The 25,357-nt window shown below is 39.8% G+C and overlaps 1 protein-coding gene across 3 annotated transcripts in view; it reads left to right on the forward strand.

The window, feature by feature from the left end:
* Nucleotides 1-25,357, forward strand: part of RBMS1 (RNA binding motif single stranded interacting protein 1) — a 146,236-nt gene that overhangs the window by 69,270 nt on the left and 51,609 nt on the right. For all 3 annotated transcript variants that reach the window (XM_032189688.1, XM_032189690.1, XM_032189691.1), the window contains exon 2: nt 12,605-12,780. In XM_032189688.1, the coding sequence (XP_032045579.1) occupies nt 12,605-12,780 (176 nt within the window). The remainder of the gene's footprint in view (nt 1-12,604; nt 12,781-25,357) is intronic.

Below are 25,357 nucleotides of genomic sequence, written 5' to 3' on the forward strand. Positions count from 1 at the left end.
TGAATGTCAAAATACCATGGCAAAGTTGGCACGAATTCTTAGCATTCCTTACTGTTTTTACTCAAAGTGGCTATCAGCTATCTGCTGATAGTCACCTCAACCTGTGCTGAAGTAATTGTAAAAATATGTTACGCTTCCCTTAGACATGGCTTCAGAGCAGAGAAGGCAGTGGAGTACAAAATCCTGTGTTGCATTTACTGTGCACTGTTGGTGCTTCTTGAATTAGTTGGAATGTCATTAAAATATGGTTACTTTGGTTTTCAAATCAAAGTCAGTTTGCTTTAGAACTCAAATGTTAAACAAAGTCAGTTTTGGGGGGGAAAAAACCACAACAAGGAGATTTCAAGTACGCACAGTCCTGTGCATGCCTGAAGTTAGATTTCTTTTTAGATTTTTACTCCAGTGGTATTTTATAGCTGCCATCGCAGCTACAAGACATTCATTAGAGACTTTACATTCAGAATTTGAGTTAGAATTCAGGTTTTTAAAACTGTAGGTTACCTATGGAAGCATCCCAGTATAAGAACTTTGTCATGATTTGAAAAGGAGATGAGTAGAAGGATAAAATGCAGAAGGTTACCCTATGTGCCCCTGGTCGTCCCTGATGGTATTGCAGATGTAGGCTAGCTTATAGCTTTATCTGTCTGGGAGCTGGCTGGAAGAAAGATACTATTGATCTCTGTACCCGTTTTGTTGGATGGATGGGAAGCTTTCAAACGTTCGGGGAATAGATAACATGCTATGGCTAGGGGTAATACAAAGGGGTCTGAAGTCAGTGTTAAAGTGGAACACTTGATCTTCTCCAATGTTTATGTCAGTGGCTGCTTGCATCCTCAGAGTGCACCATAGCAGCCAAAAGCTACGTTCAGTTTTTCAGGAAAAAGAAAGGAAATCAAAAGTTTCCCCTGAAATAAAAGTCCAGTCAAAAGTGTTTTTTTTTTTTTTTTTTTTTTTGTTTTGTTTTTTTGTTTTTTTGTTTTTTTGTTTTTTTTTTTTTTGGGGGGGTGGAGTGGAGGTGGTCATGATAGCAAAAGAGGAAACAATTGTTTTATTGAGTACTTCTAAATCCATATAAAAGTACTGGGGAAAACTAGCAGTCAACTTTGAAATGTAGAGAATCTTTCATAGTCCTTTTTTCTCTGTTGTATTCTCTTTTTTTTTTTTTTTAAATGTTGACTAGGTATACATTAATATCACCAGGACTTTTCTTAATTACATATAATATTAACATAAATTAATTATACCATTTCTGCCTGTGTTTTCCTAGGAGTTATCCCTGAGACTTGCTCTACTACATTACCAGTAATATTGTGTATGTCCTCTTCCAGTCTGTTGGTTATAATGAGTTGTATCTGCTGAGTTTTTATCGTATTGCAGAATATAAGAACCACAAGGGCACTTTCTGAAATTTCAAAAGTGAGTAACATAAAGATGAAGAGAACTTCCAGCATGGCACAGATGAGTTCTATGGCAAACATTATAAAGGACAGTGCAAATACTTGCAGTGAAGTAGCTAGGGAGTGCAGTCAGTCGTGTTCTTCTGATGAGGAGTCATTCGTTGCCATGGACGGGGTGTATGATGCATTATGACTTACGCAGGCTTAACTGTAACATAGCACAGAGACATAAGCTGCTGAGCAACAGAATTGGATCTTCTTGGCATTGGTGTTATGCTAACCTTCGTGATGCACTTGTGTGTTGCTTCTATACTAGCACATTCTTTGCTGATAATCTCTAAAGTAGTTAAGTCTGAAGACACAATGCATTAGGCAATTAAAAAAGGAAAAACATTGACAAACTGAATACGAAGGATAAAATATATAAACTGATCTATACTTTAAAGCATAAGCTGTGTATCTCAAGAGAACGTGTTGCTGGGGTTGTCTGGATTCCATCTTGATGACGAAGTGTTACAAAACTGGCTTCTTTTCTAGAGGGCTTTTTCTGACGTGCCACCTTTCCTTCTGCTGGAGCTGCTGGCTGCAGTGAGATGGGCGTTGTCTGCCAGAGAAAGATTAAGATTTAGGAATGTAGAAAAAAGGGCCAGAGCCAGCTGCCTCTATGGCACCATCTACATCTTCAGAGAACACAGCAGGAGAAGCAGGAATGGGCTGGGGGCTGTGCTGCATAGTGCTACTTATTGAATACTGGCATAACAGTATGGTGGCCTTGCCAAAAAGATCTGTTTTGTTCTTTAAAATAGCATGGAGGGGTGCACAGTAACAATGATGCCACAGTGCTGGTATGGTATACTGCCCATATGGAACCAGGAATCGTAGACAAAGGGATTTGAATAAGAACTGACTCCCTCATACATGGTCAGGCACAAGTTCTTCAATTTATTTTTTAACTTCAATAAACAGAAAATGACATAGCGGATCCCATGTCAGCCAAAAGAGCCATCTGTGGTCTAACCCTGTGACAAACAGTATAGCAATAATTCCAATGCCACCAACAGTGTGGAGTTTGCCAAAAAAGCAGATGCTTCTTTTGACATGCATCTTCAATGCTGTGCCGTTTCTGTCCTGTAATTGCTGTTGATGGAGGGAGGGTGGCTAGGCTAGCCAGATGAGCAGAATGCTGAGATTGCAGTTTGGGGGGGAAAAATGAGAATTTGGAAAACAGAAACAAATAATAAGAAGACACTATAAACAATAAAAAAGTCTGAAATAAAAAACTGCAGAGTTTATCTACATATCTCATGAAGCCTGTGATGCTTTATAAATAAGAAACAATATTTAAAAGCTTATTAGTAACCTTGTATTAATTTAATACAAGGTTATACAATAATGGATAATATACAAATACAATAATGGAAGAGCAGTAAAAACAGTATTTCAGGAATGCACAGACTTTTTTCTGCAGAGTTTTTAATTTTCAAAAGAAAGCTTTTTTTCCTATAGTCTTTAAAAGAAGTAGAGGATGGTCAGACATACTTTCTGCTGTACTGCCAGTAGTACCAGTATTCAAGCAGTTCTCTGGGTGAGTATCTCCATGTCTGCATTGTACTCCTTTTTTAATGTGATCCTAGGAATCCCATCAGCAACTTCATGAGTTATATGAACGTAGCTGGACTAATCACCAAAATGAGATGATGGATGGCATCCTTAATTGATCCTTAATTGTTGAAAATAAGGATGGCTTCAAGAATGTTGCATGTTTAGTACTACCGTTTATGAAACAAATAATTACTTACGCCCATAAAAACATACATCTTAACATATCATAAATATAAATACTTGAAAACTCTAAGTTTTGGATTACACTGAATATTGTCCATGGCCCCATTTGTTAGCAGTGGAGGCAAAAGTTCAGAATAGCTAATGACACAAAGGGTGACCGATATCACAGCTGTGCAGGTGATCTGCCGCCTTCTAATGCAGGGGTCTGTCCTCTGAGCAGGAGCAACTGCCTTGTGTGTTGCCACCTTACATCTGTGGCTTAGTTTTGCAGGATTCACTTAGAGAAACGGTTACCTGCTATACATTGCTGCCTTGTTTTCCTGCAAGGGAGCAAGAAAATACCCAGGATATATCCACATCCTGTAGTTTCCATACATTTAAGTCCTACCTGTTGGTGCCGCTTCTGGTATCCTACTTCTCCCCATTACATACACTCTAAGTACAGTCAAAGGATAATGCAAGTTTTTTATTTTCAGGTTTCAGTGCACTTATTCCCAGATTTGATGAATAACTAATTGCCATCTTTCCTTTGGATTTTTGATCATAGTAGATGTCAGGTTGTTTTTAGTTTTTCTTTATTGAAAAAATGACAGGGGCATCGTATTATCATAGTCAGAGGTATTTTCTATTTTGAGGGATTACTATGCCTTCTGATGTTCAGTCCTGTATAGAGTAATTTTACTTATTAAGAAGAGATTAAAAACAGCAAGGTTAGGATGCGCCATGAATTTAAGGGTTGGGAGGAAGAGGAAGTGATGGTATCAGTGATGCAGCTCAGTGTGCTTTTTTGCTCTGCTTCTTCCCTTCCCGTGACAGTGCAAGCTAAGATCATGAGTGTATTTGCTTGTGGTCTCCACTCCAGTCCATATCTCGCTTTCTGCTACAGGGTCCATTAGAAAGGAAACTGCTGATCAAGACTTTTTTTTTTGTTTGTTCCTGATGAAAAATATCACCTGACAGTGTCACAGGTCTCAGTCATCAAGATCTGTAGATATTTACTACTGCTACCTTATCCACTAAGCTGGTTATCCTGACAGTGAAGAAAATTAGATTGTTTTGATGATGTGATTTGTTTTTGACAGATCTTTTCTGTCTGCTTTTTTGCCATTCTATTATCATCCAGATTCTTGTAAACCGATTGTTTAATAATTTGTTCCAGAATATTTCCGGGAATTGAAGTTTGGCTGACTGCTGTGAAATTCCCTGGGTCCTCCTCTTCCCCTTTAAAAAACAAAATAAAAAAAAATTGCAAGACATTTGATGGCTGACAGAGAAACAAAACTATTTATGGGAGTACTATATGTGCCAGCTGCAGTTTGACTTTTTTTTTTTTTTTTTAATGTCCTGGGAATTTGACTGCTTTCATGAAGTAGAACAATTGCCTGAAAACTTGTTCTTTTTATTTGATACTAATCTGTTTTGGGCTGACACCTGAAGAGTTTTTAAATGGTGGTAGTGAGTAGGAGTTTCCTGTTACGTGAATGTTTAAGCAAAATCATATATCCAGTGAGAAGGGACTGCTGTGACCATGTAGTTTAGGGATTTCTAAACCTCTTATCACTGTGAGAGCTGAAATAATCAATTGTCAGAGGCAGATGCTACACTTCTGCACTTTTTCTCTTAAACCTCTTAGATGCTCCCTTCAATGGGAGGGGTGAGAACCCCTCTACATGCTTGCCTTGGTGGCATTTTATGGGTTCCACTGGAAATCCAGCCCTTGCTGCTACGTAGGATTTTCACGCTAGTGCGTGACCCAGTGCGGCGCCTCTCCTATGGCATAACCAGAGCCATAGCAAACTTACTGAGTCTCCTGAGCTGCCCTTGAGGTGCTTGTGAGCTGGATGTGACTTGCCAGTTCTCGACCATCCCTGGTCCAGCCGTACCTCCTGCACGACACGGGAGTCCCGAAGTGAAGTGCAGTTTCAACCAAGGAGTTTCTCCTACCTCAGAAGTATCTTGACTGGCTGTTTTTTGGTGTGGTGTTGTAGGGTTTTATAGCATGCTTGCAACGTCTAGCAATAGATGTGCAATGCAAGATTTTTGTTAGTTGCATTCAGTGCTGTGTGCTGGACTTGCTGCAGTTCAGAGCTTTGCGTAAACCCGTTGGTGAGTGAGTTAAGTCTCTCTACAAAGGGATGTGTTTTTTTCTAATTGCAGCTTGAATCCTTATCCTGGAACAAAAACTTAAACGTGGGCTCAGGATTCAGTACTCTTTTCTGTCTGGATCCTGAGCAAAAGCCTTGGCTGGTTGCACTGGAGGAAGCAGGTCTGTGTTTTTACTAGAGTCAAGAAGGAAGCTGGCAGTGAGTTCTTTTGTGTCTATTGCTCAATGAAGGGCTAACCACAAAAACATGCACATGTTTTTCTGTCCAGTAGATCTCAGTACCAAGCTCTCTTTCTCTAGGTACTTCAGCATCTTGACTTTCTGCTGTTTTAACCTAGGCTGACTGTTGGCTTGCTGCAGCCTGTTCAAGTTTCAGAAGCTAAAACTCAAATATTTTGCTTTAGTTGTATCTATAACGTTGTCATGGCAAGGGCATGGTACCAATATTGTCCAGGGAATCCAGTATAAAACTGAGGGACAAGGATGCTGTGATTCATGATGAGCAAGCAGAAGGGAGAAGTACTAATAGCTTCTGCAAAAGAGCAGGGGCTTAGCCAGTTCAGCACTCCCTTCTTTCTCGTTTGTGGTTGGTTTTGTGCTGTGGTGCAGCTAGTTTCTTGTATCCATCATCTTCTGTTTGTCTCTGGATGAGAGGAGTCAGTCAGTGGAACACTTGAAAATCCCGTTTGATGAACTTGATAGATGAGATGAGCTCCTTGGAGCTTTGAAGCTTTTCCATTATCAATGAGAAGAGCTACCTGAACCAGGAGGAGCTTCTGCATCCCTTGCTTGCTCTGTTGTCATCCTCTCCTGCCATCCCCAATTGGAGCTCCTTTTTTATTAAAAAATAATAATGAAAAAAATCATTCTTGGAGGGAGAAAAAAAAATTGGGTATCATCAGTATGGGTTTTGTCATACGCTTCTATGTTGCTGTGATTATGCTCCCCTTTTTCAAGTGTCTTCATAAAATGAACATGCTTAGATTTGGAGCTGTGTTTGTTTCCTTACTGGCAGGAGATTGCTGTTCTACTAAACCTTAGTATGGGTAGTTTAAATACCCTTAGTTTCAGCTCCTCTAAAAGTTCAGGGAAACATTTTGTAACAGGCTGGAATGGTACCTTCTGCTGTTAGTTAGTAATCATTGCTTTCTGCTGAGAACAAATGTAGTCCTGCTAAGTTACTGTGAAAGATGCTTTGTCCTTTTAACCATCCTAAGCAAAAGAGCTGTCATAGGAGAGAGGACTTGAGTTATAAGCAGGACGTTCTAGGATTGAAATTGTTAGGAGCCTCTGAGCTGTGACTGAGAGTTTATGTTAAACTGTCTCATTTCAGTGCTAATAGAACCACGCTCTATAAACATCTTTTTACAGGGAGGCTAAGAAAAGCATCTATTCACTCTTGCATTTCTGTATTTTAAGGAAAGGCCTCTTAAATTTCTCAGAAAAAAAAGTGTATTGGCTGCTTTCCTGAATTTTACCAGAAGCTTTTCTGGTTCTTAATGGCAAGATAATTTAAATGACTTAGAACGTAATGGACTAGAGAAGACTGACAATATTAATTAAAAAAAGTCAAAGTGAAAATAACTGATTTTACTTTCATGGACATGTTATCCACATATGTTTTTTTGTTTCCTTATGTTTTCTTTCAGTGTGGAAAATTTTTTGTCTGTATTTCAGAAAAATAATTTTCAGAGGACTTGGCTTTAACATAAAGGCAGGCGAGGAACAGGGCATAACCCTCTCTTTATCTGGTAAAGCTCTTCTTAAAACTTATGTGCTAAGGAGTTACATGTGAGGGAGGGGGTTTCCAGTTCTGTGTGACTTTTGAGTACTTGAATCTCAGCCTTTTTGTTGCAATTCATCTTTATCGTAGTGCCAGCTGTAGTACTTTTGTCATAATTCTTCCATGCCAAAATAGGGAAGTTTTTTTTTTTTTTTTTTTTTTTTTTTTTTTTAAGATAACCAGGGCTGGGTCTCCAGGTGTTCCTGGGTTGTCTATGATGTGTCATAACAGGGAGAGTCTCTGCTTGCTGCCAGCCTCCGCCCACAGGGTCCTGCCTCTTCCAACACCTACTTGTTTCTTCACTGTGTAGCTGGAGCACCAGCAGCCATCTCCACTGTATAAAGGAAGATGGAGTAGGCTTGGATCCTGGCTGTGCAAACAGCTCTGTGATCATGAGACACGATATCCATGGTCTCAGCTTTGTGCAGTAAACCAGCCCTTGCTGGAATCACCCTGTTGATTCCCACAGCGTCACCAAGACCGTGTTCTTCCCCCATTCATAGCGAACTTAAGGTCAGTGGTTTAAAGGAGGAGGGGGGAGGTCCCAGGGCTTTTTCTCCCAAGAAAGTTCTCAATGAGAGTCTGGAGGACAAGGCTTCGGTGAGTCTCTCTACGTTTTATATTAGTACAATCTTGAAAATGCTTAGAAAGCAGCTGACTTGCTGCATCTTTGTGACAAGTGCTGACAGAGCAAAGAACAACAGTCAGAGAACCTACCCTAAGGGAGGAGATGGGAGTGCAGCAGCAGATCTTCCTATTCCTGCTGGTTGAATCACGTCCATTGAGAACTGGACTTGGAGAGGCCTCCAGAAAATCAGTTTTGCTTGCCATAACATTTTAGACATGGAAAACATGAAACAAAACAATGCAGGACACTCAAAATGGCATCCCCATAGAGCTGTCAGTTTGCAGCGTACACTAAACGGCCTAAAGGAAGTTAATAAAGCAACCATCTTCATCACGGAACAGTCATTTTTGTTGAACGTTTGGATGTCTTCCTTCAGTTCAGGATATGATTTTATTCCAGACAACATGTTTCCTAAGCTACTGAAGTGTGACACTGTTTTGCTTCACCAGATGTGGCATCTTCTATTTTCCTGAGCCCTAGCTTACATCGTAGGTTTTGAAACTATGGGATGATCCAAGCAGCAGTTCAGGCTAAATAGGATGGTTAATGTGTGCTGTAATTTATGGTTTGAGTTAGAGTAGATGTGTGAGAACTTACTCTACTGGTAGAAGTCATGGTATTTTTCCCATCAGGAATTTTAGCTGCGCAGAGGAGCTCATAATTAAATGCTAGCATGTTGTATAACTTCACGGAGATGCTTTTATAACACTAAGTTAGAGACGTGAATGGATTGCTACCATAATAATCGTGCTCTGGTTTGGGACAATGGTTATCTGGGTCTGTGTCTTCAGCTTGCTGGAGTTTCCTTGGGCTTTTGTAGTCTGAAAGTCACAAGGATTCAGTATCGCTCAGCTCCTAGGTCAAAGGAATTTCTCCGGGTTGTTCCTTTTTGTTTGGGTTGGGTGGTTTTTTGTGAGAGATTTTCCTGTTGACAATGAAAAGATTCTTCTCCTTGGCAGACAAAATCCTGCTCTGACTCGTTTCCAATCCTCAAGCACAGCCCAGTTTATAAGACAGACGAGAATGGTTCATATAAAGAAGAGTATATTCTCCAGCTGTTTTTCCATACTTGTGATCGTTCCCATTTTGCCTCTATATGCAGGCGAAGACATAGGCAGGCGGCTTTCCTTAGCGTGAGGCACTCCTCAGGGACTCTTCTGCCACTGAGTGTTTCCAGTTCCTAACCTGTACCTGTGGTTTTCTGCCCCTGAGGTGGGCTGGGGGGAGGGGGATGGTGTCCTGGAGCCGAGGGTTGGCTGGTGGCAGCTCTGTGCAGCTGGCTCTGGTATCAGGTGGGGAGCTCACACGGCATGTGGTACAATTCTCTGGCCTTTTTTGCTCAAATGTTTGTTGAAAGTGGTAGAAGGAAACTGCTGTGGAGAAAGAATGATCAACAATTGTCTTTGGGAATGAACTCTGAGGAAGAAATGGTAAACCAGCATGGCAGCTGATCCTTTTGAGCAGGAATGTTGTCACAAGAAAATGGTCTGCTCCATTAAGCTTGTTCCTCCTCTGTTCATGTTTAGTGTCTTGATTTACGATGTAGTGATTAAAAAGAAAAATTAATGAATGTGGCTTTGCTTCTATTACGTTATTGCAAACCGTTGTGAAGTCGGTATGATAAAATCTTAAGAACAGCTTTTGATACAAATTTGCAACAGAGACTACAGTTTGTACAACAAACTTTTTACAAAGCCTGAAATCAGTTTGGAAAAGCTTTCAGTTAATGTTCATGAAAGCTGTTTCCAAACAAACAACCCCAAGCTTTGGCCAGGTCTCTGCAGCAAAACATCTTGCCAGCAAGCGCTGTATTAGCCAGGGGTGTGGAAAATAGTCATGCATCCTCGCTGACATCGATACGTTGGCAAAAACCCAGGTGTGGATGCAGCTGTGCCGGCGGAGGAGAACTTTTATCAGCTTAGCTTATGTCGTTTGGGGAGGTGATGCAACCAGGCCAGCAGAAAAACTCCTCTCTTGGCGCACGCTACGGGCGTGGGAGGCTCTGCCAGCGCGGCTCCAGCAGCCGGCCTCCACCAGGGCCGAGCCTTGTGCAGCAGCTGCGGCTGGACAAGGAAAGAAAAGCTGCCCTGGACCAAAGGGGCACCTCCATCTTTCAGGTTTATCAGTAGCTGATCAGGATCCGAGCAGAAAGAGTGGTTCAAATGAGGCTTTAATCTGAAAAATAAAATATGTATGTATAAGGTGCATGGCTTTAAGATGTCACTGGCCCTTTAGCAGCTGTCTGTGTGTCACTGGGCTGCAGGGTTTTGCAAGCTGCAGCATGCCAGACATCTGTGTTTTGCAAAGCCTTTTCAGGCTGGTAAAGGTATGGGTTTCTGTGGAAGCAGTCAAAAACCTTCTGTCTGTAAACTTAGGAAGACAACCATAATCACATTTGCATTCCCATCATATTTGGATGTAACCGCTAGCACTAGAACATCTTCATGTTTAACTAAAAGTTTAAATTTCTCAGAAAGTAGTGTTTATGTTTTACGGGAAGAGAGATTTGGTATTCCTGCTCTCTGTGCTCATTCACCCATTCACTTTCCTCTCTTGCTTTTGCAAATCAAGGCAGGACTTTACAAAACTGCTTCTTCGTACCATAGAAAACCAAAGACTTTAAGGGCAAACCATTGCAGTATGTTACAGCAATGACAAACTAAAGATGCTGCAAAACAGAGTAGAGGCTCCTTGTTTCTAGTAGTAATTTCTGGTTAAGGTTATGACTGATACATACACGTTCGCTTTTATCAAAGCTGTATATGTGTACATACGAGGGAATTGTTCTCTTTGAAACTTTGCACACTGGGTCACTTCATGTCTTGTGAGAACTCTGCTGAAGACTTCTTGAAGGGAAGAGTAGCACTGTGTCAGGCTGCATTTGCTCAGTTTGTTATGAAAATGTTTTGAAACTAGTCGCTCTCTCATTCCACATTGCTCGTAACCCTAAAAATAATTGCCTGGCATTACTGGAAGCAGAGCAGTCTGACAGCCCAACTTGTGCTGCTATAGTTAAAATCCGTCAATGTTTCCATTACAAATTTGGAGGGAGGGTTTAATCTTTTTCCCATTTTAAATCATGCCTGGAAGAAACTCTGGATCAGCTTTTCAACTTGGAGTATAAATTTTTTCATTTTTTATTTTTTATTGTTCCCAAAAATCTTTACTTAAAAAAAAAAAACAACCAAACAAACAACCCAAAAGCCCTATGGCAATGAAATACTGATATTCAGTTCTGAGATTTAAAATTATCATGAAGATATTTCATTCTTTTTGGTAATTTTCAGTTCAATTCAATTAGGCAACAACTTTGTTTCTTCATATCAGTGTTGATTCTCCAGTGAGCCTGTTTCAGGCTGGTATTGCTGCATAATAAACTTTGCAATATACTGAATTGGAAGATTTCAAAACCTTCCCAGGGAAACATGGAAAAGGAACACGTAATTATCATGAAGTATCTGATAGAATGAGTGCCTTTGTACTTTTTTTCCACTCCCAATTTCATTCTAATTTCCCAAGGTTTTCTCCAAAATGGTTTCACTTTTCTTGTGCATGAAGGTTGTAGTTTCATGAACGTTTCGAGCAGACGCAAACTGTAATCCCCTCCTCTCTGCCTACACGTTCCTGTTCCCTGCCTTGTGACAGCCAAAGCTTTTGCGTAGCATAAAACCACATGTGGTGAACCAGATCAGGGAAGATAATTTTTTGGTTCCAGCTGTGGCTACACAAGTGTTTGTACTAGTCCAAAGAAGAGGGTGGCACAGGGGCGGGAACAAGTGAGTCTACACTCATGTTTCAATTTATATTCCAATCTTTTTTTCTTACCTTTTTTTCTTTTCCTTCCTCCTTCAGTGCATTTCCTCTGCAGCTTGTAAGGTGGTTCTTTGCTATGAGCTTCTTGAGGTGTAGGGGGTGTCAGACTTTTGCAGGAAAGTGAATGAATGCAATGATTTTTTTTTGTCAGTGAAAAACCTTATTGTCCACGAGACCTTTCCTGGCAAACTTTAGCTACTATAATCAAGTATTTTTCTCGTACCATACCACAGACCTGTTTTTTTTACTTTCTGTACCATGCCATGCTATATTGTTGTTAAAGTAAGTGGTTGAGTTGCTCTTCTGCAGGTTTTCTCTGTGTCATTTTAAAGTTTCGTTATGGCCTGATTTTAAGAACAACTGCATCAGATATCCTGAGGACTATATAAAGTGTTTGAGTGCTTACCTCCTTTTGGAACTTTGATTATTTGGAATGATATAGAATCTTTTTCTTGAGATTCTTGAAATAATATTCACAAATACTGAGATAAGTGGCAGTAATTGAAAGTCTAGTCCTTAAGCAGTCTGTGCTCCCTCTCTCTCTCTCTCTCTCTCTCTCTCTCTCCCCCTATATATATATATATCTATATACCTATATCTCTCTCTCTATATATATGCATTGTGTGAAGTAGTAAAAGCCAGCAGAGAGACAAAAGAAGTTACTAATTATTTTTATATTTCTTGATAGATTAAAGAAATGTTATCTTCATGTCTGCTACAATATTCCTTTATGATATGGAACAGTCATAATGAAATAAACTTAGTTTGTACCTGTTAGAACAATATCGTTTACTTCATCTTCGTATCAGATGCCACAATGAAGAGTGATAAAATATGAGTAGTACTCAGCAGAGGTTATATGTTACTTGAATCTGTGACATGCACTGAGCGTGCTTCAGGTGATAGTTGGGCATTCAGATGCACCTGTGAGTCCTGTCCCAAACACAATGTGGAAGTGGGAGTGTTTAAAATACATAACTATGTACAGATTTAACACAGTGCTCCAAATGCTCAATAGGCTGCTGTAGACTGAGATAATGTGCATGCTGTGATTGCTGTCTGAAGTTCACTCTAACACACTTTTTCCTTTGCAGCAGTCCATTGTACCAGCCCACCCAATGGCTCCTCCTAGTCCCAGCACCACCAGCAGTAATAACAACAGTAGTAGCAGCAGCAACTCAGGATGGGATCAATTAAGTAAAACAAACCTTTACATCAGAGCACTGCCTCCAAACACCACTGATCAGGACCTGGTAAAATTATGCCAACCGTAAGTACTATACTTAAATACAAATTAAAAAATCATACCTTAAAAGCTAGTAGTAGATATGCAAAATGAATGTTTGGGCTATGAGGGAAGAAAAAACAGATTTGTAAATAAAATTGTCATTCTGTAGTATGATGGCAAGTTTCAGCTTGCATGGAAATCAGTAGGAACAGAATATGTTTGGCACTTTGGAGAAACACAGAAAATTTAAATATAGTGGTGGACAGACCAATGTATTGCTCACGCAAAAGCAATGGTCACCTGTTCTGCTGCCTGATGCTGTTGATATGACAGGTAAATGAAAATTAACACCTGAATGTGAAACTTGCTATTAAGAACCTGCAATAGAGGTTCTCCTCTGTTTAGTGCTAACATAATCTGCTGATATGAACTCCTCGAGCAATTGTTTTGTATTGCTGTAAATTATAATGTGCATTTGAAATCTTATCCTAGTTTCAGACTAATTTATGTTGGCTGTACATTACTGTACAATTATATTATGATTTAAAGAAGTGGATCTGCATGAGGATACTCAGTGCTGCCGGGAGTTCCAGGTAGACTTGGCTTAGCAGAAGGTTTTCAGGCAATGTTGTTAACACGAGATTTCTGCTTGTGTGAGTTCTTGGGTTTGTTTTTTCATTTTTACAGCAGCACGTGCCTTTTAGTTACTTTCAAATATGTGTCAGATGTCTAGAGATCGTGCAATTAGGTTGTGTATATACAGTTTAAAATCATCTTTCTTAAATGTTTTACTCACTCGCTAAAGTACTTAGTAATTCTGAAATGTATAGTGCACATGGTGGATCATTTTGAAGACATTGTTTGTGCAATACCACCTTTAAAAAAACATCCTGATCTCTTCTGAACAAATGGAGCATCATTAGGTTTTACATATAACACCACTGTCCAAGATTCTCAAAATAGTGTTATCTTCTGTTTAGCAGATATGGGAATAGGGATATGTAAAAAATGTGTCCAAGATCACAATGTAAGTTAGCAAAACGGCCAGGGAAACTGTCAAAAAAAAAAAAAAAAAAGTCTTGTATCCCAGCTTACGTTTGTTTTTGAATGCTGAAAAAAAGAATCAGATGCATAATTTATAGAGAAAAATTAAATCTTGTTTCTTTTCCAAACAAAACTTGGACTTTCAGGATAATAGTCGTATCAGTCATCTTACTATTATAATAAAAGCAACTTGCTACATTATCTTGAAATTAAAAAAATAATATTTATATTTGGTCATTTTGCCAACAGTAAATGAAGTCAATATATTTTATGGAAAAGGGAACATATTATCAGTCTTTCTTAAGGATCCATTGATAAATTGAATGTTTTTACAGCTTCCCACGTTGACCGTGGCGATGACCTCTTAATACTTGAATTTTAGTTCATGTTACAAATCCTTATTTTACAGAATTAGATTTTACTTCGCCATTTTTATCTCTTGAGATGATGAAGCAACCTTGGCCCACACACTGACATTAGGGTGGAGTTGTGAGGTTATTTTGCACTGGAGCCACCCGGTATTTGGGTAGTGGTTACCATAGCTCCTGATCCTCTTTCTGAAGACATTGTGTGCAGTCTTAGATGTCATCAATATGCATCAGCATCCTAGAAGAGACACGTTCGGTACTTTTCTGTAATTAGTCCTTTTCCTCTTGGATAGCCGAAGATGCTCATTTATTTTTAATTTAATTTAATTTTTTTCTGTTCAATATGTAATTCTACTTGGATTGGCATTCATTTTGCAAGTTAGCAGCTGGCAAAAACTACAGCCATGCAGTTATTAAATGAATTCTGAAGTGAATTTAAGCACCTGGAAGGTGGTTGCTTTTCCTCCTGTGAAGTATTTTTCTCTTTAACGTCTTGCTTGGGTGGAAAGGAAGTCCTGTCTCAAATTCTCCGTTTCTGCTGAGGAACCAAGTGAGATATCCAGAATTTTTAGGCTTGGAACATCTTTCAAAAATCTGGGTAATCTATTAAGAGCCTTAGACTTCACTGCCAACATAGCCCCTTAGCAACTCTGTTGATGTTTCAGTAAGACAGAGATGACTGCACTCTCTCATTGTTCATAGAAGCTCAGTAATTCACTTTTTTAGACTATGGAAAGTTTCATATGCATTTTTTTTCCCATTCCTAAAAATCTGCCTAAACTTCTAGGACATAGAGGACAAGATATTGTTGAAAGCAAACCTGGTAACAGTCTGATACCTCACTGAACAACATTTCTGCTTGAGATGCTTAAAATGTTTTAAAAACTTCTTGAAGTAAATGATCTTTTACATGCATATCATTGAAAAGAGATGCACATATATTCTGTGGTGTTTGGAATAGATTATATTATTGACAAATTATATACATGCCTTTTCAAATTATTATTATTATTGAATTAATACCACCAATTTATTCATAGGGAAAAAAATAAAAGGTTGAGGGTTTAAAAATTAATAAATGTATTTGTGGAGTTCATTAATTTAATTTTTTGTTTGTTTTAGCTTAAAATAACATTTTTGGTTTAGATTTGAACATTTCTTTGCAATATTTTCAGAAAAAGTGTAGAATATTGAACTATCAGATAACAGTAAGAAAGCAAAACTAGTTGTTCACAGTTGATTTTTAAGCTAATGTAATACAAAATAAAAGAAGAATAGAATCTTGGACACAGAGGTCAATGAAGAAATTGCTGTTTACTCCAGATCTCTGAAGTATTTTCTTGAGCTTTTTCAAAATGCCTTAGATTTTACTGGGAGTAATTTTAGCTCCTTTTCCCCATAGGCTGGATCTTGTCCTATGAGAGTGCCCCCCTTGGTGCTGAACTAGTTACAGAAGGGCTAGGAAGGCTGCTCTGTGCGCAGCAGAGGTGGGCTGGCTGCCTAGCAGTCAGCCGTTGTCAGTGGATGTATGGAAAAGGATCACTGGCTTTGCTTTCTGTCTTTGGTTGTTGTCAAACAAGATGGAAAAACACCTGTGGGCTGAGGAAATAATGGTTGAAAAACGTCATTGTCACCACAAATGCCAGAAAGATCCCATCTGCACAGATTTTCCCTCTGATCGTCATGGATCTGTATCATACGCTGTACTGAGAAGTTATTTTCAGTGATGGTTATTGTAGAGAAATCCTATTTTCAATATAATCAACTCAGAATGCGAAGTAGAAAATTCTGCAGAGTTCTCGTGTACGTGGGTCTGGCCACACAGTCCTTTGCTTTCTTTTAGTCAGTACGTTCGCTTTAGTTACTGCTCACTACAGCTAGCAGTGCTAATTTTGGCCATGTTTATATTTTGAGTAATTATTTTTGGTGAATCAGTAGAGAAACTTCTTATCAAATCATAGAAGTGTGGGGCTCGCTTTCCTGTTGTATCACAGCTGTGCAGTATTTGCCAGCACACCTAACAACTCTTCACCACCTTTTCTTTGGTGGAAAAGGTCTCTTGTGGCGAGAGCGCGATTTTGTCAGTATATGGCTCTGCAAGTCTACTCTCCACCTTCATCTGTGCGGTTCTTTTTTAACGCTTTGTCAGGTGAAGCTTTCTCCTTTTTTCCAAGATTAAAAGACCACATTATAATGTTGTTGTGAAGACTTACCTGGGAGCAGAGCCGTTTCCAGGCAGCATTACCGGCTTTTGTGCGGGAAATGGAGCCACCACGTCTCTGAATAGCACATTCAAACTCAAGCCTGATACTCCTGTTAGACATTGGGAAAACAAATTTCTTCATATCAGTCATGCCAGGGGCAATAAGATAGGTGTTGTGTTCACTGCAGGAATGTCACAGAATGTCACAATAGGCCTGGTTGTGAGGGGATGCTGCCTGAGTCACTCCTGTCTATGACAGGAGCTCACCATTAGGTATGTGAGGGCAGGCAAAGCAAGAGGTGCAATAGATATATCTTTTCTGTGGGAGGCTAGGCAGGAGAAATCAGCTAAATAGAAGGACAAAAGCAGAGGAAAGGAGGAATCGGAGTAAACAGCCTGCAGGGGAAGCCTGCAGGAAGCTGCCTGACCTCAGCAGTGGCCATGGGATGTGGAGTGGTTTCAGCAGCCGCTCGCTCTGCTTCCCTCCCTCCGGCTGACTTTGCGGCGCAGTTTCTTTTCCCAAACCATGAGGTCTGTTGTACTGAGTGAGCCCCTGTCATGCTGTGCTGGTTTTACAGGGTTGCTGGAGCAGTGGTGGCCTCTGCCATGCCTGATAGTACTCCCTTGCCCTGGGCCAGCTCTCAGTACTTGCTTGATGCGCTTCCTTCAGCTGTTTTTGTCTTAGTTTTTTGATTATGAACACATTGTTTAGGCTTTGCTTGTACATTCCTATTCACTGGCTGTGAGACGGTCATTTCTTGTAGTTCATTTCATATTTGCATCTCAAAAAATGTAAGATAAAATTCATCTAATTTATTTCAGTCAAATCATTGAGACTGCTTATATGAATAGAGACTTAAGAGTTTGGGTCTTGGGACATTCAGACAGGAGTCTAACATGCTTTGACACGTTTTCTAGGTGCTTTCCAGGCTTCCACTAAGTGCTGTGCTTCACTACGTATGACCTTTTTGCCCAAGCCGCATGGTTCCAAAGCCCTGAGCTTACCACTTTCTTGCTTATGATTTACTACTGGCTTGCAGCATGGCATCTCTATAGTGTTGCGTTTCTTCAGAGAGCTCCCTTTGTACCATTTACATGATTAAATCAGAATAATGCAGCAGAGCCTTCCTCTGTCTGACAATCCCCAGTCCCAGGGTGAGATTTCAATCTCTGAGGCTGAGCCCAGGTCTTGCCTGTTCAGTTCAGTGTAAATCATTGAGCCAGCCCACCCTTTGGGCTGCTCCCTTCCAGGCTGTTTGCTTGTGCTATGTTGCTTTTATTGAGCTGTTTTTTGTCTATATACTATTTTTGAAATCTGTTTTTTGCTCTGGACAGTTTCACTTAGTCCTTCCCCCTTAAATTATTCCTGGGTGGTTATGAAGTGGATATTTAATGGGATTACAGTTAGGAAAGCAGCTGTTTTAAGGTAACAAAGTTAGTGATATAATTACCACGACAGACCATTGTTCTGTGCCAGGACAGTCAGAACATAAAATAAGAACCTTGTAGTGGTTGCCTTTGCTTTGTGTGCACTGGGAAATCATATACTTTGCTGAGAGACTATTTTAAGGACTCTTTCCTAAATATTCAGCATAATGAACCCAGGCATAAGTAAAACAAATGGCAAGCTAACGGCCATTTGAAACATTCTAGTCAGGTGTGCTATGTTTTCACAGCATGGGAACTTATTTTTTTTAATAGTTGCATACTGTAATGTTTCCCTGTTTCGGGACAGGAGCACCCAAATGTTGTTTCAGTTCCCTGTTCTTAATAAAATGCTATTTTTTTTTTATTAAGTTGTGCGACAGCCATTAGCATGTTAACATTTCCACATTCTTTGCTTCTCATGTAACTGTGACCTCTCCTGTGCTGCCATTTCCCATCTCATTCAAATATGCTCGGTGCTGAGAAGTTGTGAACTGGAGCTCAAGCATCTACTGTAGCAGGGAGCTGTCATCGCTGCAGTCAGTTCGGAGCAAGAAATCTGCTAATTTTACTTAGCATATCTCATTAGAAATCAGATATGGCTGTGCTTTAGGAAATAGTTCAACTATCTTTTGCATTTAACTCCTTTGGGAGAGTGGTCTGGACAGGTCGCTGCTGCACAGTTCACAGTCTGAGATGTCTGTAGCACAAGCATGACCCCTTCAGATACATGGTGCAGGTCAGGGGAAGCTGAATTGAACATTTCAAACCCAAGTTCTCCATTTTTTTTCTTTAAAGTATTTTATCTTAGTTCCTTTCTCTCCTCTTTTCTTGCATTTTTCTTTCATGATTTGTCTGTCAGGTGCAGTGAAATATTGTGTTCATAATTATGTGGAATATCATTTCATGTCATGTAATTGTGTGATACATCTGTCCCTGAAACTATTCCCTTTGGGATCAATGTTAGTACTGATTATATTGGAAGAGAAGCCTATCTATTATTCTTACTTTTTTTTCAGTGGAAAGAAGTTCTTTATGGATGAGTTTAACCCTTTAGAGGCTTATGTGTGTGTTGATTTTTTAAATGGTATTACTGCAAATATCACTGAATAAATAATGCCCATTTTACAGAATAGCATTTAGTTCTAGGAGGGTGAATCCTTTAGCTACTCAACGGCATGTGATTTTAATGTTCAGCTCCATGCTGTGCGGTAAAAGCATCATTTTCTTTGTTCCTTCTTCAAGGACTGTGGCATGGTTTGGGTTTTGCTCAGTATGTGCAACCTGCAGCAGAATTCCTTTAATTGTACTTTTTTTCATCCAGTTTTGCTCAAGCAGCAAGCATATCAGGAAAGATGGTGAAGGTGTGTTGATTACACTAGTGCTGCGCTGCCCACGCAGGCAGGCTTTTTATTTATTTATTTTTAAATGTTTGCGGGATGCAGAACAGCACCAAAATCCCTCCTGTAGCCCCTGCTTCAGAGCCGGGCCCTTTGGGTGCGCCCAGCTCCTCAGTAGGGCAGGCTGGCAGAAGAGCAGCTGGGTGCCAGCACAGCGTGTTGAACTGGCTCTGCTGACCCTTGTGATGCTGCAGCCTGCCACGTAGGTACGGATGCCTCATCGATGAGCTTTTAATAGGTTGGTGTCAAAAGAAAGTATCCTGTTCCTACATCAGAGATGAAATAGCATTTGGTTTTGTGTGTCCTTTAGCCAGTTGCTCCTGATATGGAGACTGCAGGACCTGGTATTGTTAGGGCTTGGCTTCCGCAGTCCATGGTGAGGCATCTGCATGCTGTGCCATGGGAATTGGGAATGGCCTGCAGAGGTAATGTTTGGTTTGAACAGTAATTTCCTTTATTTTTCAGCAACTGCTTTCAGCAGTCATATTACAAAGTGACTGACATGGCATGATGCAAAGGATCTCCATCTTCCCATTAATATTTCCACTTTAATTAGAAATAAAATTCAGACAGCTTTATAGTCATGATCAAATGAAACCCACACCGAAATTCTCTCTGAGGAGTTCAGGATGTTTTGTTTTATTCTTCTTTGAACAATAATGCCTTTTTGTAGAATATAATTATATATTTATGTTATTTTTGGGGTGGGGAAATTGTAATTGGGGGGGGGGGGGAAATGTTGTCTTAGAGTCCTGCCCTCTGGATGCAGAAAATCTCTTGAGATACCTTGAATTTAAAACAAATATGATGGTTTTAATTTCCTCTTTCCATTTTGCAATCAGACTTCAAATTTAAGCAAGAAGTAAAGTTTTTCTAACAGAGCATTTCATTTAGTGGCAATAGCCTAGCAGCAATCAGCCACTCTCCTCTGCACAGCCTCTTAAAACCGAGAACTGCCTCCAAGTGCACCGAGCCTTTTGGGCTTCAGCTGCAGATGCTGGGACCCAGCGATTGCCCAAGCTCCATCTCCCCCAGGGGATGAGAGTTTTGTTGCAGCGTGGGGCCGGAGAAGAGGTGATCCCATGGAATTTCCTTTAGGAAGTGGGGGCGAGGAGAGGGGAAGGAATGCTTCAGCCGCAGCTGCTTGTAAAAGGAGCACTAGGAAAACAGATCTGCAAAAGTTACCACCGTGGAAGATCTCTAGCTGGGAAACAAAAAGCTGATTTGGTAGCATAGGGCCTGTAAAATGTGTAAGCATTTGCAAGTCTGCAGGTATTTGTTCTACAGAGATGCAACCCTTGTTCCCTATCGCAGAGCCGCAGGAAAAAAAAAAAGCTCTGTGGCAGCTGCTGGAATGCCTTTGATCAGGGTCCCAGTCCCAGTTTCCCCCCCCGGTGGCAGGGGCCCATCTCAGATGGGAGGTGATAGCACCACAGTTGTTCATCAGAATAACCAGTAATTCAAGAACATTTTGAAGGGGGTTGTTGTTTAATTTCAGGGGACTACTGGAAGTGTTAACAAGCCCTAATATGTTCTATAGTGAGAGCCACAATGCGGATGCCAAATGCTGTCCCTCTTAAAGACAGTTTAGGCAGGATTCTCGCTCAGAAACCACTTAAGAACTGAGTCGGCTTAGAGCCTAGGTTGATTTTTACCCCAGCATACTGACATTAAACTTTCTTTTTCCCCCGAATACCATTTGGAGTCGAAAGCAGGGTCTGTATTTGCAAACAGATTCTTGTATCTGATGTCTCATATCTAATGCAGTTTCACATAACTCTTAGAAATCTTGTGAAGTCTGGCTGTTTGCTAAAGGTTAGTTCTGCTTAGCTCTGAATTATGTAATGTTAACTCCTTGAAAGGAAAAAATGAGCCATCTGATGTTGACACATTATAAGACCAGCCATTTCATTCAGTAACCTTTCAACCTTTTTTTCCCACGTTGCTGCCAAGCTGCATATAGGGTTGAAAAAGTAACACCCCCAGATTGTATGAAACCCAGATAATAAACATCTGTGCTCTACCTGCAGAGTGAAAGCAGTAGCAATTGTAGATTAACAAGTAAATTCAGATCTGTTACTTCCATTGAAACTTGCAACTGAGGAAATTGGGAGAAAAAATAGTGTTTATCCTTAAACAAATGAAGAGGAAAAAAACCATCCAAAAATGTTAGACCTAGGTCCTCAATTGTTTTCCCACAAGTTCTAAAATTCTATCATGTTTTCACATTCAAAAAATGTCAGCTGCCTTAGTTGACTTTGAACAGTGCCTTACTATAGACTCAAACCAACCCTGTAGAAAATTAGATTTCTAAAGGGCTGTTGGGAGAAGAATTAACATTTAAATACCTAATCTTTGCAGAGAGATGTGCAGTATCTGGGAAAAAAAAGTCAAATTTTAATTTGGATGTAGATAATATTATGATACATGGAAAAGTAAGAAAAAGCACCAATGAAAACACAAAAAAAGAAGACTTTGATTTGGGGTCTGTTTTGACACTGTTACTAGTACAAATATTCCACTTGAAATAACCTGTGTGGGTTGAGTTAATCATTAACGGAATCAATTTCGGTAGAAGAAGTATGTTTAAATTTGTACTTCTATCCTACACCTTCCATTTCAATTTCTTCTCTTACTCACTTTAGTATTTTATTTTCCCAAAAGAGGAAAATCTTGGAGTCTGTTGCTTTGTTGCCGCAAGAAAAATCCCCTACGATAAAAAATTGTGCATTATTTCACTTAATGATTTGGGTATTAACTTAAAAAGTACATCGCATTAATTGATAATTGGTAATTTCTACCATCATAATTGATCTAATTAGCCCCAAATATGTATTTTTTTTTGTTGTTTTCTCTGTGTTCTGTACAGCTGTATAATTGTGCATACTATCTTTGAAAGACAGAGCCGTGGATCAGGGTTTTGCCTAGGAGAACATTGTTCACTCAGACCTTACACATTGTCAGTATTTCAAGTCCCAGAGTAGCTTTTTGTTTTACATACAGTCACTACCAAGCTTTCAGAAGTCTCTCAAAATAGCACCAATTATTCTGGAGCGTTAATAAGGATTTTTTCTTTCATGTATGAGTGATTGCAGTAGTGAAATAAATGTTATGGTATCAGAAGATACAAAATCGTGATAAAAATAACTCAATAAATAATTCAATAATACAAATACTGGAGCAGTCTGAAATCTTTTATTTGCAAACCCTAAATGTCAGAAATAAAAATTATCTAAACCCCAGAAAAAGAGCCAAGCTACTTGCTTCTGATTTTGAGGACACTCCTGATAGACTGAAGAGCTGAAGACCTTTTGGAGTCTGGAAACCAGCAGAATCTTGCAGTTTAGTACTTAGTTTTATGTATTTATTATTTGTTTATATAGCTCATATGTGAAATCACCAAGGAACTGGTGTTTCTTGCTTCTTTGATTTTGTGTTAACAAACCCCATGTAAAACAGAAAAGCTTACTTATGCCCACAAGACAATGGCAAGCTTAATTTCTGTTTGTTTGCAGTGTGCTCACAAAGAGTAATCCTAGAAAGCACCAAGCACCTGCAGGAGCCCACAGCTCCTAATGCCAGTATTAGGATTTAAAACCACTTAGCACTCCATAACCTGGACTTAGAATTTGTTTGATAGCAAAGGCTGAGATTTTCAGCTATGCAATTGCTGTGTGCCAGATAAACTCTGCAGTCTCTGGTACTTTTTTTTTCTTTCTTTCTTTCTTTTTTTTTTTCTTTTTTTTTTCCCCCCCCCTCTTCTTTTTGACCCATAGCTGTACAGAACCCCAGGGCAGAAACCTCCCCTGTATTAAGTGGGAATAACTTGGCGGAGCTCTGGAGAAGCTGCTTGGCAGAGAGGAGAGAGAGAGAGTCTTTCCCTGCAGGGCCTGCAGGTATCAGCCTGGCAGGGTATGCGGTGGAGCTGATGTAGCATCCAGGGTTTCCTTCCCCACATGGTTGTATGCAGTTCTGTGACCTGAAAAGGAGCGTTCGTAAATCGCCTTCATTTCTGTTTCTCAGATAACCTGTATTCAACACCCCACATTTGTTGTATGCTTTTACTGTCTTGCAGAGTGGTGGCAGGCTTTGTCTGAACATTTATTGTTAAGGCTGTTTTTTTGTTACTGAAAGTTTATTTGCTATATTTTGCAGATGTCAAATACTATGAGGGAAAGTGTTGCTCTGTGTTCCTTTTTCCTCAGTGACAGTGGCAGCTTACAGGGCTTTCATGTTGCAACAGGGAGGTACATAGTACTAGTGAAAGGCCATTAGCCAGGCCTGCCACTGAAAACAATCCATCATCATACCGTGGCCGCAGCAGGAATGTACTCTTTACTATGTAAATTAAGATCAATTCTTTTTGAACATCTTCCAAATATTCAGCTATGACATTATAAAAATACACAGTCATCTGTCCCAGTCTTCTGTTTCTTCCCAAGTGAATTGCATGTTACTTTGTTCCATGAGAAATTATAAAGGTTTTTCCACCCGTTCCATTAATTGCTTATTCAGTTACATATTTCTTAATTCTCTTTGAAGTCTAGGAGACTTGCTCTGAATTATACAGTCTTGCAAATATTAAATATTTTGAAAAGAGTTTTTGTCCCAGGATGAATGGGTAGCTCTTTCTATCAGTGATGAAATGTTTCCTGTCTAACACTTGAATTGAGATTGTGGTAGTAGTCTAAAGAGCACAAACTCACCATTTTGTAAAACTGAGTTATGTAGAGTTGATAAGGTGAAAAAATTAGGTAGGTGTCAGTAGATTACAGGCCCACATTTTTAAGATGTTCTTGGGTAGATAGCCAGAGGAAAAAAAAGCTTAAGAGTCTTATTTCTTTTTGAGATAAGGGAAAGACAACGTCTGTATTCTCGGGGCAGAGCCCTCCACCTCACCTTGCTTGGATCCAAACCCCCCTCACCTACTAGAGGGGATTAGGGACTGGGACTCCTCCATGGTTGTGTTTGTAGCTGAAACATAAGCAAGATGTTACTTTCAAAGAGAACTGTTTGCTGACCAAGCATCCTAGTGATTTTTGTATGGGGGATGTATGTTTTGAAAACTATGCGAGTTTCTCTCTTTTTTTTTTTTTAATTCCATGAGATATTTATGTTAGAAATAGAGTATGTCCAAATACACTTTACTGAACTGAGATGCTTAATTCCTTATAACTGGTCTGCAATGTCATCAAAATATACTCATAAAAACACTTCTGAAAAAAGTATCCACTGCTGTTTACGTCAGATCTCCCCACAGTGATCTTGTTAATTTTTCTTTTTCCACAAAAAAGGAGAGATTAATTTCTTTTTCTCTAGGAGAAAAATAATGAGTTCCTGTGACAGAAGACATTTTAATGCCCTTAGGGTATATTTCTCTCTTCTTTTTGTATTAGTTAGTGTGCCTTTTTTGTCTTTCCCTTACATGAAGGGTAGGAGGCATCTCTGAGTACAGAAGAAAGAGCAAATCGTTGTAATTTTACACTGCAGTCAGGAAGGAGTACTTCTGGGGGCACTGTTTTCTTCTGTTTGTTAGTGTCCTGTCCAAACTTCCATTTTGTGCAATGGGACAGAATTTGCAGGAATTTTAACTGCTCCTCAGGGGTTTCAATGGATTTGTATTTGGGCCTGGGTCACTGGTGTTCTGCCTTCTTCAGGATTTTGTAGTTGTCTTCTCATCCTGGTGCCAAAGAGATTTGACGGCTCAAATGTTCAGCTTCTGCAACGACAGGGGAAATGTTGAGGCTATTTCTCTCAAATTGCTTTCCTGTCGTGGAGGTTGGTGTTTGGCCATGACAGCTCTCCTCTGCTTTTTTGGCAGACAGTTCCTTGACATTCTTGTTGAGATCATCCCCACTAGGGCTTTCAGAAGAACATCTGACCGAGGCTCAAATTCTTCATCTTCTGCTGCCCAGACCGTGTAGTATGTTATAGGAAAGGGCTCTGTCCTCTCCTCTTACTACTAAATTTGCTTTTAGATACCTTTTGTTGTCTCAAAGATCCATGAATTTGTGGTTTCTTCCTTTCACCCTGATTTGGTTTCATGTTGAGGGTGTGGATTCTATTAATCCCGAGGATAATTTAAGAGAAACAAAGTGTCATTAAATTACTGCAGTCTGAGTCATACTTGGTCTGTGAGTTCAGTTCCCTGGCCTTCCCACACAGCGTTTCCGATGTGC

Source organism: Aythya fuligula, chromosome 6 (assembly GCF_009819795.1).
Source record: "Aythya fuligula isolate bAytFul2 chromosome 6, bAytFul2.pri, whole genome shotgun sequence".
Lineage (NCBI taxonomy): Eukaryota > Metazoa > Chordata > Aves > Anseriformes > Anatidae > Aythya > Aythya fuligula.